Source organism: Ischnura elegans, chromosome X, assembly GCF_921293095.1.
Source record: "Ischnura elegans chromosome X, ioIscEleg1.1, whole genome shotgun sequence".
In the NCBI taxonomy this organism is placed as follows: Eukaryota; Metazoa; Arthropoda; class Insecta; order Odonata; family Coenagrionidae; genus Ischnura; species Ischnura elegans.
This window is the reverse complement of record NC_060259.1, coordinates 112953037-112966902: the sequence shown is the minus strand read 5'-3', so window position 1 is coordinate 112966902 and position 13866 is coordinate 112953037. Positions and strand designations below refer to the sequence as shown.

At 39.2% G+C, this 13866-nt stretch overlaps 1 protein-coding gene across 2 annotated transcripts in view; it reads right to left on the bottom strand.

Moving 5' to 3' along the window:
- Positions 1–2556: 2556 nt before the first annotated feature.
- Positions 2557–13866, bottom strand: part of LOC124171911 (5-aminolevulinate synthase, erythroid-specific, mitochondrial) — a 40658-nt gene continuing 29348 nt past the window's right edge. For both annotated transcript variants that reach the window (XM_046551324.1, XM_046551325.1), the window contains 3 exons: positions 11509–11777; positions 8911–9135; positions 2557–2834 (listed from right to left, as the gene is read on the bottom strand). In XM_046551324.1, coding sequence (XP_046407280.1) covers positions 2712–2834; positions 8911–9135; positions 11509–11777 — 617 coding nt within the window. In that variant the 3' untranslated portion in view covers positions 2557–2711. The remainder of the gene's footprint in view (positions 2835–8910; positions 9136–11508; positions 11778–13866) is intronic.

Genomic DNA, 13866 nt, shown 5'->3' with positions numbered 1-13866 from the left:
AATACGTCTGTATTTCGCGTGCATTTACAAATTAACATAAATATGGTCGCCATACTACCCTTGCTCACATCGATCAGTATATGATTTATTTTTAAGCTTCCTGGGTATAAATTCGAATGGATGAATGATCATTGAAATGAGGAAATCTGGCGTTTGCAGTGAACATATTATTTCTGCAAAAATGTTTCTGAACATTTCACTAGACGCCACCAAAATCCATCTCTCAAAAATTACAGGAAATATACATAATGTATATTTTGTGTATTTTGACCACATTTACATATGTATTTCCTCTGTATTCATACATATGTAAAAGTAGCAAGTGTTACACGATATTTACATTTGTATTTTTGACCACATTTACATAAGTATTCAAATTTCAAAAATACAAATGTATTTATCGTGTAACACGTACCACTTTTACATATGTATGAATACAAAGGAAATACATCCAATAATACATATGTATTACACATGTTATACATAACAAAAATACATATGTATGTGACCCATGAAAATACAATATAAATACATTATGTATATCCAAATGTGTGCTGTTGGGGAAAGGCCATTACGAGGATGTATCTCTTCCACTCAATCAGTATTTTACTTCACGCTTGATAAAAACTTTGCAGTTTTATTGAAATTTTAAGGGTCACACAGTACATACATTCTTCTATATATATGACTGTTTCTAAAATATTAAAAATATTAACCCAGAGAAAATAAAAATACTGATATAAAACTTTACTTGAGATACGGATGAATGAACGATACAGTAACATATACAGGAAGTCCTCGACATATGAAAAAGATGTGTTCTGAGACCATATTCATGAGCTGAATTTGGTCTTAAGTTGATGAACGTATACAAGGCAACAAAAAGTATACTTATCCTGCAGAATGCAACACTACAATACAAAATTGTGTTAACTAACAATGTAATCGAATTGATCTTGTTGTGTGTGTGATGTGGCTAGGGCTGAAAAACTTTCAAAAGTGAAAGGAAGGAGAAATGCACAAAACACTGAACAATTCCTGACTTCACAATAGTTTAACTGATACTTCATTTAGACTGTGCCGAAAAAGCAAGTTCCTCCACGCCACACCGTGTTCCGTCGTCCAGCCGCAAAGGTGCCAAATATTGGAATTTCAAGTTTTTGAACGTTCATGTCTCTGAAAATACACACGTCGAACGTTCATAAGTAGAGGACTTAGTGTATAGCGCACGTGGATATAGAAAAAGTATTTGGCAAAGTAAAATGGGATAAAATTTTTATTACCTTAAAAGTGGCAAGAATAGATGGTAGGGACTGAAAATTGACATCGAACCAGTCCAAGAAGCAAAAGGCTGTGATTTCTGGAAGGACAGAGCAAGAGGAAGTACAGATTCAGAAAGGTGTATGTCAAGGCTGTTCACTATCACCCACTATCTTTAATCTTTATATAGAAGAGGCTCTGAACAAATCCAAGAAAGAATTGGACACAGGCATAAAAATGCATGGTGAAAGAATAATCATGATAAGATATGCTGATGCTGTCCTTTCAGAAAGTCAAGATGACCTCGAGACCTAAAGGTTCTAAATGCACTGAAAATTGTCATGAAAAAAATAATACAACATGAAAATAAATAAATCAAAAACAAAAGCAATGGTGTGTGATAATGATGAAGTAATGGAAGTGCAGATAAATATTGGAAGAGAACAAATTCATCAAGTGACCGACTCCAGCTATCAAGGGAGTAAGGTCATGCGAGATGAAAGAAATAAGGTAGATATAAGAAGCAGGATTGCACGGGCAAAAGTGGCATTAAAAAATACAGCCAAATTTCAATATCCAGAAGTAACAGCCTTGACATTTGGAAATGAATTCTCGAAGCCTACGTATGGAGTGTGGCATCATATGGCTGTGAAACATGGAATCTGGGTAAACAGGATAAAGAGACTGGGTTCATTCGAACAATGGAATTATAGATGAGTGGTAAAAAATAAGTGGATAGACTGAATGTCAAAGGAATGAATCAAATCGAAGAGCAAAGAAGCATTTAGAAATTGGTCGTCAATAGAGGAGTTCAACTTATTTGGCATATAATGAGACATGGGCGATCCAATTGACAATCCTAGAGGAACATAGGGTTGGAAAGAGGCCTAGGGGAAGACCATTGCTTTATTTTGTAGACCAAATAATGAAGGATGTTGGATTCAAAAGCCACAAGGAAATGAAGAGGAAGGCGGAGTGACAAGAAGAATGGAGAGTGCCAACCATTCAAGCTGCTGCCAACCAGTCCCAGGAGTGACAGCCAGAGGAGGGGCAGTTATATGCTGACAGGGTTAACTCTCATTTAAGCCGACCTCTGAGAAAATACTGATGCATAATTCATGCTTGAGATACAAGTAAATGTTGACTGGAGTCTTGAGTTGAAAAAGTAATACATGTTAGAGGAAAGACATGTTGAGTGGAAGGGATAAGGCATCCTCTCATAAGGAATCATCCTCTCATCTCTCTCTCTCTCTCTTGCCAAAAAACAAGAGTTGAACAAATGTTTTGAGAAGAAAATGCTTTCATTGGGAATGCTCTAAATTTCCCTTTTTATTATTTTTACATTAGTAGTATTTGTGTCAAACATACAGTCTCTGGTCCAATCTAAGGCAAATAAATTCCTCTCTATTATTCTATGCAATTTCAATTCCTTACAAATGTTACACAACTTTCTAGCAAGAGGCTACCAATTGTGGGCAATTTGGCTCCTCACAACTAACATCTCTTCTACACTCAGCCACAGTTCTTGCTTCATATCTCTTGAACAGAAGTGGCTTCTTGCAAAATTCACATTCCTGAAAGAGAAATGAATCAGGAATTACTAATTGGTAAATCTAGTGTAATTTCATGTCTTTATCTGGTGCATAAAGAGAATTTTGTTTTGGAGGCCTTGCAGTCTCCTGTTGGAAGTGGTGCTGGGAGGGGAGGGGTTCTTTGAGGATAAATCTCCCCCCCCCCCCCCCAGAGCACAGAGAATTTTTCTACGGAAATAAATGTGACAAATTTTGTCATTTATATTAGGGTGGCAGATGACTCACAAACAAAAAATCAAACTATCCACCCAGCTGTAAAATTCACCATTTTAAACCATTTATCTTAAAAATTTTCTCGGGGAGGGTCCCCACACCTCCCGCTTACCCCGGCAGGTATTCAAGACCTTCCCAGACCCTTCAGTATGAGTTGCACCTAAAAACCCCCTAGACTTAATTCCTATCCGTGCCCCTGCCTATCAGTGAGTAAACTCAGCCTTCCCCAACAATAAAAAGGAATGTCAGATAAATGGGTCTCTGACTTAATCCAACATGATTTTACAGAAGAGCTTTGATTATTCATTTTAATATACAGGGAATTTCCAAAAGATAATCCATTCATGATATGTACTTTTCATAAGAATTTTTACTTTGGTTTCTGTGTCACAATTTTCCACTCCTTCAATTCCCAATCCATTAAAAAAATAGTTTCCAGTTTCGGCTGAAAAAAGGTAACCAATAGTTCAAGTAAACAGGACGTAAAAGCATTTTAAATTGAAACAGCTTCTAAAGGCCTCCGTTGACAAGTAAATAAAGTTAAGTTGCTGGTCCTATAGGTACAGGGATCCATAGTAGAAGACTCTCTTTATAATGAACGACTTTATTACCACGATTTCATCAGCATAAAGTCATCGTCCAAATGAAATAGATATATTAACACATGGTAAAAAAATGATATAACCAATTTTTCATTGTTACAAAATTATAATCTTCAGTACCAGTCTAGGTGGTCAGTGAAAGAACTTTATTAATAAGTGCAATACATGGCTCAAATGCATTCATGTGGCTATTTACCATTGTTAAAAAATGAACTACTTTCTCACTTTCAGTGTTCCTAAGTATCAATTATGGTTCTTTCACTGGCAGGAAATATCTGTTGTGCTGCAATATAACATGGGCAAAACACGTGCCCCCAGTGAAGAAAGTGCCACCACGTGATTTCCCCCACTCCCACGCCTGAATGCTCTCCTCACACCACCAACCTTCCCCCCCAACCTCCTTCCCATCGAATGCATCACCATGTGTCCTAGCGGAGCGTCCTCATTGGACGGAAGGAGGCCAGGATTGGGTATATAAGACGCTGCCCGAGACCGTGGAAGGCAGTCGTGGTTGAGGCGGCCTCAGTAAGAACCCGAGCGAGCATCTCCTCAGAGATTCTACCACTAGGCGCTGACGATTCCTGCCCCCACCCAGCCGGATGCCCGTAAACAGCGGGTGGACCGGCGCCGCACTCGCACCCTCCATGAGGAGCGCTCATGCCGTCCCAGGGGGTCCTCTCCCTGGACACCGCCGCCCGCCTGAGGTCATCACCCGTGGAAGCAGACCGAGCACGTGGCCCATGACCCCACCATAGTGCTTGGACCCGCCGCCAACGCCAGAACCCCCACCAGAGCTGTCGTGGATCCACGGAGATTCCCAGAGAGGCAGTTCCGGACAGAGCCGGACCCAGCCACGCGGAAGCAGCAGCCGCGGACATCGCCCGCCCTTACAGGCGCCCCCCCCATGTAACTTTCTGAAACCAATAAACACACCCCCCGGGTGTCTCAAAATTCTCATCCCAGCCTTTTTCACTCAACGTCATGATTACCCGATCCCGGGTCTCCCTCGCAACCGAGAATGTCGCTGGAGCTGCGACATATCGTTTGGTTAGCCTGCTACCTCTTTTTGTAGAATAGATATCCATCGTGGCTACGTGCTCAGCACTGTTTGTGATGGTGAGGCAGTGTCCTGAAAGATTTCAGCCTTTTATGACATCATTAAGGAAGCTGACAGGTTTTCTCATGGATTGCATGCAAGCAAGTACCGCAAATTAGGCAGCCTGATTGTCTGACAAGTGATATCACCATCATTGAAAATAACACTGGTGCGTTTCAACCACACTGTTAAGCTGTGAGTTTCCAAGGTGATCTGTGAGGCAACAAATTAAAATATTGGAAAAGAATTTCACAGTTTTACTCAGAGATGTGCGGAAAACATAATAAAAGGAATCTGGCCTATTATAATGAAATACTGTGCTATGCTATGCGCTCTGTGCTGTGTGTGATATACTGTGATGAGTAGAGGCACGAATTTTTCGCGAAACGATTTTTTCGCGGAATGACGCGAAATATCAAGATTATTTGGGATAACGCGAAATATATTATCCTAAGCGAAAATAATGCGATTTTTAAAGAATTTTTACTGGATATTTTGCAAAAATGTTGCTTATGTAGCAAAACCTCTACCTATAGAACATCTTTTCATCGTAAAATCCTCATCGACGGCCAAAATTCAAGCATGTAACAGAGGGAAACATCTTTGTATCGAACCCCATTATTTTCGACAAACCTCCGCACTTATATACTATCTTGTATACTATTAAGAGTGAGACCCCGAGACCGCGAAACTAACTCCACCGAATGAAATATTCCGTGATAAGTTTTGTTCTTGCTCCCACTTGCTATCTCATTTCTGCAGGAAATATTACTACTTCCGACTATTAAAATCTATCATTTTAAGCGCTGACGGAAAATTTCCAATTGAATTCATTCAAATACCCGTACAATACTAATCATCGGACGCGTTCTACATGTAAAAATCCAACGATTTTACACATCTTAGAGACCTTTAATTGGGAATCAAACCATCCAATAAGTTATGTTAATCATAATCCGTCTTGTATTCTCATCTTTATTCGTCCGAGTATAGATGGGTAAATTCCGTAATTTTCAATTGAGGTAGTGGTCAAAATTGCCATGATTTTCAGGGGCAGCAGTAATTTACGAAAATTACCGCTGTAATTTCCGAGTTGCACGTCTCAACGTCTGAGCACCAAAATATTGCCAACGTCTGAGCTCCAGTCGCCAAGCGATATTCGTTTGTTTTTTTCTCGTTGTCGCAGCGCGATTTCTAACTTTGTCCCGGCACGAATGTCACATTAGTGATTACATTGTAGTCAGTTCATTACATTGTAGTCCCCGCGGAAGCCGGGAGTGGAATAGAAGGAATGGATTGTGATTGGCTAGATGCTTTTCCACTAGCAGTCTGCTCCGTATATTCCACTCCCATGTGAACTCGGCTTGAGACATCCCTACATTGCGTAAATTGACCTAAGGAAAATGCCGAAAGCAGTAACTGTGTTTGACCGTGAAAATCAGTTTCGCAGTGAAGGTTTCTATGTTTTTGATAAACAGAAGAAAATATTAATGTGCAAATACTGCAACTGCCGAATTGAATGGGCACGTAAAGATACCTGTGCTAAGCACTGTGAGGGTGCAGGACATAAGAAATTCAAAGAAGAAGCGAAGGAGAAGGGTCAATCAGTGAAACGGCAAGCTTCACTCCAAGAAACCTACCAAAGTTCTAAAATGGCAAGAGTAGAAAAAAATTATTTCGTCATGGCCACCTGTAAAGCATTTTTGGAAGCCAATATTCCAATAGAAAAACTAGATAACCTCAGTCTGCGATCGTGGATGAGTGAATACATCCCAGGTGAGCAACTATTTAATTTTTCTCTATTTTTTTTTAGCTAGTTATATTGATCTTTTTCCATATAACCTTTGGATATGGCTTGCTTTAACTTCTAAACTTAACCTTGCTATACTTAAAATTATGTATACTATCTGTAACTCTGACAATATGGTGTTTCTCTATTCAAAAGATACTACTGGGCTGGGCCAGATAACATGGAAATTTTGTGTTGCATTTAATATTTCGTATTTTTTTCAGGTGCTGGAGATTTGCCTTCAGCTGATATGATGCAGAAGACTTACATCCCTCAAGTCCGAGAAGAAGAGGAGGCATTTATGAGACAAAAAGTAAAAGACCAACAAGTTTCAATTCTCTGTGATGAAACAACAGATAGAAAAGGGCAGTGTGTTTTTCTAGTTTTAATTAAAATCCTAGAATGTAGTGACAGCTCCAAATTGTATGTCGGGGGGGCAAAGATTTTATCCAATGCTAATGCTACTGAATGTGGTCGGGCAATAATGGATGTTGTTAACAAGTTGGAAATTTCTTTAACAAATGTTTCTTGTATCGTTACTGATTCTGCTGCATATATGAAAAAGTGTGTTGACAGCCTGAAAGTCCTGTTTGGTGAGTCCCTGGTGCACATACAATGCTGGGCACACAAACTTAATTTAGTGAGTAATATTTTTCAGATTAATTTAAAAGAGTTAAATGAGTGTATACTGCAGGTGAAAAGTGCATTTCTGAATACGAGAAAAAGAAAACATGCATACCTTGCTTTCTTACAGCAGAAGTATTCAGAGGGTGAAAAGAAAGCTAAGCTTTTTCCATCTCCTGTAGCTACTCGCTGGAATTCTTGGCACAAGGCTGTCATTTATGTTAATGAGTATCTCTCTGATATCCGAGAATTTTTCTCATTGGTGGGGGAGGGAGGAAGTGCTGTACATAGGTTAAGTAGCCTGACCGAAGAAGAGGTTGCTATTATACAGTGCCAAGCAGCATTTGTTGTTGAACATTGTCAACCGATTGTGAAGCTGCTAGAATGCCTTGAGGGTGCATATCCTTATTCATACAAACTACAAAGCCAATTAATAGACATAGGAAATAGTCTAAAAATTGTAAGTGATGGTAGTTTTGGGAATGACACATCTGGTCTAATAAAAAATCTCCCAAAAAAACTTGCACCTGTGCTGACAGCAGCATTAACTAATACAGCTACGAAGGCAAAAATCAAGCTTTCACAGTTACAGCATGGAGATACTGCCAAGGGATTTCTTCATTCTATTGGCCAACTTTTTGATGAAAGATTCATGAGATCCACTACAAATAATGATATTATCAGGGCCTCAAAGCATCTACCATTAATGGCAGCACTATCTTCACAAGTGGTTCTTGAGGGTCATGCTGCTGTTAAAAGTGCACTCACGAAAGCACTCTCTAATGGATCTGAATTTGACCTCATGTCAGAATTACTCAACTTAAAAAAAGATCATGCTGAGTTTGTACATGCAAGTGTTAAATCACTGTCGGTACCAGTGTCTAATGTGGACAGTGAACGTGGATTTTCAGCGTATACAAATATTGTAAGTGACCGTAGAACAACTTTGACACCAGAAAATGTTGAACTTATGTTATCTTTGACATTTGGAGATTAATTGTACTGCAAAATATTCAGATGAATATATAAATACTGTATTTTTGTGCATGTACCTCAATCATTGTAACCCTATGTCTACGTTATACCTATGTAACCATTTCTGTATGTTATAGACAAGACCATGCATGTACATTCCAAGAGTAAAATAAATATATTATTATTAACTGTTGTAAATACATTAAAATGCAAATAAATTTTCTCCAGAACAGCCATAAATATAGTGAATGCAAGGTATCACCAAATGGCGGCTGAGAAATCTTGGATGAGTCAATATTTTTTAAACACCGAAATTTAGAGCCATTTCCCATTTTGTATCCCGAAATGGGTCATTTTTAATGACGAAATTCGAGAGTTTTATTCACCCCAAATTCTTGCCTCTAGTGATGAGCAGCTGTAATTCCTGTTGTGCCATGGCTCTGTATTATAATGCTGAGAGTCTACTTACTGTCACTGTTACCTCATGCACCAAAACAATATTCCAAAAATCAGAGCAACTTCATTGAGTTTTGACATTCAAGTCCACTTCAATTTTAACCCTCTTGCATATTTCTCGTGAAAATACTAAGGCAATGCAAATGTTTTATTGCATTTCAGCTGCTGTGCAGCCCACAAATATTGTTGAACCAAAAATCCTAATTCTCAGTACCAGGACTGAACTGAATTAAAAACTAAAAGATTGGAACCACATGAGTGTCCCCAAATAGGATCATTTTCACAGCAGGTCACGGCACCCACCACAGAGCAAATATCCTGGAAGAGGGGGAGACTGAGGTCACTCCACACAGCCAGCAGGTCCTCAACAAGCACGTCCATCATGGGTTTCGTGTGGTGGGGTGTTGGGGCCAACCTCAGCTTCTCCTCCCCCTTGGGCACCGTCGGGAAGTTGATGGCCTGGATGTAGTGGCCTTTCTGCTGCAGCAGCATGTCCGACACCTGTGAGCACTGCCAAGGGTCCCCCACCTGCAATGCAATCCATTTTCCCATCACCTGACAATCAACTTCCGTAATGAATATGGCATGCACAAATTACCTGCCTTACTAACATCTAGGGGTCCTTCTTTGCTGCAAATTTTATTCATGCGACTGATTTACCGCACTTGTTCACCATTTAAAAAGATAGTGTATGGTGATGGAGTCCGTAGAATAAGAGACTAATATTTTTCTGTTTCTCAACCCATCACCTACTTTTTCAGCCATGTATTTTCAATGAAAAATCACCATCCTTACCCCTTTTGCAGTTTACTTGATGCTGTCCCAAACTAATGCTAAGTGAGACTCGGTTACTCTTCGGTCTCTGATGGTTTGTTGTTGTTGTTTACACTATTGCAAGCGATTTTTTCCCTCAGGGAATGGTTCTTCCTGAGCAAGTAAATGAGCTAGAACTCTCATTAGGTCACAACCTCATAAAAAAGGGAGCAACTTTCATGTTCCCTCATTTCAAACTTAAGAGAGACTAATTGAACAAGGAAGAGTTTACATTGAAACTTATTTTTTCTGACCATCTACCCGATTCTTTTAATGAATTGCTCTTCATGAATGACGCCCCTGATCCCCTAATGGATGCTTCCATAATTCATATTTTTTAAGTGAGTCAAATTTTATTATCCATTTTTACATTTTATAAGCTTGCTTGTGTAACAGTTAGAAACACATATGTCCACCAGCAATGCTGTTTCTTTTACACATCAGCAGTGGCATACACATGGGTTGTTTTTACCTAACATCTACCCCATCCAGCATCAAAATTACTACCTTTGATGGTTGCTGGCAATAAGTGAAATGAAAAATTAGGTCATATCCCTTATTAATCCATTAACGCCTAGCAATACCATATGGTACCAGGTGGTAGTGCAATACTAAAAATAGCTTTTTTATTATTTATCAAATTTATTAGGGTTTTTGAGTTTTAAATTGATAAGTGACCCATAGACACACTAATCACATTGGATGGCATTGCTTCATGAGTGGCCAGAGATGGTCAACCAACCCCAACAAATGAAATTGCGAACCGCATTGGTACCTAGGAAGAATAAATATTCATTTTTACAATTAAGGGCAAAAAACTTAACTGCAAAACTATTAATACCAACATATTTTGGATGGCAGATAGTTTTATTTTTTAGCTGTATGGATCACATTAATCATTGGATGGAAAGATTGGAAGATGGAAATTACACAGAAAGAATGGTGGCTGACCAAGGACGTGCATGACAGGATGGGATTGTGCTTATAAAATTATCTCATCCTTAGTAAGGCCCAAAATGTTTTGATGCCATTTCTTATGAGGTCACAAAGGATGCAATTTCAGACATTTCGAAGTGCTATGTTATGAAGAAATGGCTTTCATTCTGTGTTCATGATATGCTATCGATTTATGTTCCGGAAGTATCCTAAATAGGCTGGTTTCCTATCATTTTTTTATTGCCTGAATTGAAAGTTTATTACTCCTGGAGTACGCATTTCAAGCTCTTAGATTTTCGAATGACGATATCTATTTTTCGCGATTAAACAAAAAGTGAAAATCTTCAAGCACGCGAAAAACGCGACGGCTAAGTAGGAATGATGGGAAAAGTCCGTGTGACATATTTCTGGTTCCCGCTGCCACCCTGTGAGGTGACCTTGAGGCGAGACTTGAGCGCTGATATGACGCAGGCTGCTAGCAGGTAGCGCTTGGCTTAAATAAGGATTATTAATACCCTATCAAACAAAGGAAACTTTCTGAACTTAGGCAATTTTAGTGGGTGATTATTAAGAGATGTTTCCCTGAGCTCTGTGCCTCATGCATGCATTGGTAGTCTCAGACGATGTAAAACTCCTATCTACTCGTATAGAAACTAGGTCCCTGTGACGTCACGTGGAGTGGCATCGCATGGGCGCCAATCTAGCTTTTTTCAAATGAGGTTAAAATTGACCATTGCCATTCGTCTAAACTGGGATTTCTAAAACCAAATAATTTGTATATTATGAATTCACTAATGGTGGGTAAGGAATCGCAATCACTGCCTTTCGTTTTCTCTGATGAAGGAAACTCTCCTATTGGCAGTCACTTCTGTTTTGATCATGACTCTTTATTCATAAAATTTTCATTTTATTTTCAGTTAATTTATAAAATATTCTGCGAAAAACAAGGACTAATTTATAAACATTCACAAAAATGTTATCCAAATCTTATGACGAAAAATTTGAGGCAATATTTCCTGATGGCTATAAGCTGAGAATATGGATGTAACCCATCACTCACACAAAACTGAGCCAATCAAAGATCTATGAGCGAAAGGAAGGAGGGGTTTCCTGAAGAGACACACTCTGTTTGTGTACCCAGCACCACATTACCTTAATGGGGATGATGTGCGAAGGTGTGTGCTCCACCGGCAGTCCTGCACTCATGAGCCTGTTCCTGAGGTACTGCACATTCTCCTGATGCACTTGACGGAGGTAGCGTCCCTCATCGGATCTCAGTATCTGGATTGACTGCAGTGCACCCGCCAGCACTGTGGGAGGCAATGATGTGGTGAAGATGAAACCAGCAGCATAGCTTCGAATCATGTCCACTAGAGAAGCTGAGCCAGCAATGTAGCCACCCACGTTGCCAAATGCTTTCCCTGGAAAAGAATATGACCTCACTTCATGCTCAACATCAGAGTACAACACTGAAGAAGAGATGGTACACTCAACAGTGTTTTTTTGCAAAGACACTTAAATGCTCAGGGTAGAGCAACAATAAGTTCGATTTGGAAGTACGCATTCCAATTATCACACTTATGAGACCTTACTCCTGCAAATGTCACACTCAAAGGAAAATGGTATATAGTCACTGAAGCTGCAGCCACCATCTTCAGTCACATTCCCATGCATTTATCAATAATGTATAGCACCATCATTTAGTAACAGCCGGTGTTTATTTCCTACAATTCCTCACCTCAGTACACACCGCATACTTCATGCTAAACTCCGTCAAGCATGACTCCATTTTTGTGGGAGACCTTCATCCTCTTCATGTGAAGCCCTGTGTGGAACCCTATTTGCTCAAAAGGCTTGAGCTGGTAAATCCACCTCACTTTTAGCATATTTCTCAAAGACTGTGCGTATTCCCATTTTTTTAATTTAACCACTATCAGACATACTTGGTATACACATGTATCTCTATGAATTATATGCTGCCACCAATGAACGGTTAGCTGGCAGTAAACGAGAGAAAAGTTAGAACTACTGCCACATAATAACTGGAGAATTTCTATTCAAATTTTAAATTAGAGGTAGATATTATGTCCACTTATGATTAACAAGGATAATCTTTAAAGTTATTATTGGCAACATATTCTCCATCACTCATTACACCTGATTTTCTTTTCAAGGATTTATAACAAATTAAATTCCATTAATTTATAACTAATAGCTATCTACATTGAGACAGGGAATCTCGTAGCATTTCACAAAGTAGTTGATAATTCCTGAAGCCATACTAATATTTTTCTCAATATATACTAGATATAGGGACACAAACATTTTTCACTAAAACTTTATATGCATATGCTGTAATTACTTAAAATTGCAACTGAAATACATTTTTCACAATCAGAAATTATCTTATTTACCAACCCAAGACAAGACTTAAGACCTTTAAAAGTAAGAGTGGGTGCTAGTAGATGGGAGTTTTGTTTTGATATGCTCCCTTCGTTTAGGCTCTGGACTCCACCCAACCCACTCAACCTCCCTAGGAAAGAATTCTTTGCTTACGGAACAGTGAGGACTATAAACCCTTCCCCAAGAACCTATACCACTACACCCTAGGCACAAATGGAAGGTTAGACATCTCCGCTGCCTATCTCTTTTCTAATGAAATTTGACAACTTTTGTAGAGTCCGGGACAGAAAAATCTTACCACCAAATATCCGACAAATTTTGAAGTCCCAAATTGACACTGAATTGGCAATGCCACTGAGCCACTCCTCTACTGCAAAGAAAAACTAACACTCCAATCCTCAAGTCTTTCTTCCCTGCTGATCGAAAAGAGTTTTGTAGCCCACAGAGGAAGTGGTTTTGAGCCGCAATTTTATGACAAGGTGTTCCAGGATGAGACGGTGCCTCCCACCTCTTTTCTCCCCTCCACCTATTAAGTCGGACAAAAACTGTTCAATCCTGCAAGGCATAGAAAAGGTAAGGCCCTGGGAAGGAAGAGAATAAAGTGTCTTGCTAATGCATTATTTTTCAAGGACTGGTTTGGTGAATTAATGCTATTCCTGATTTGCTGTAGCAAAAATGAGATGTTGAAGTTCGCTAACCTATGAACGATTACAAGATACTTCATTGGTAATTCATGGATAACTACATGCCACTCATAGGACACATCTTCTATGAAACATATTCTCTTTTTATCGATGTGAACTGAATGGCTTTTACTACTGATTATACATTTATACATTTACTCTAATAAAAGGCATTTAACCCTTCAAGCATGGCTTTAAATGCCCATAGTCCTCTCCGCATGTGCGACGTAAGGTATGCATCCTCTGACCACTATACCTCAAGCGGTAATGACTCTATGACACTATGACTCATCATAGGCATCCAAATTTTGCACCAAGAATTCCCATCTCTTACAACTCCATACGTGTACTTTTAGTGAGTCTGAGAAATCTGAGAAATGTCTACCTGCTTTCTTTCTGTTCCTCTTTTTGATCTCTGTGTGCA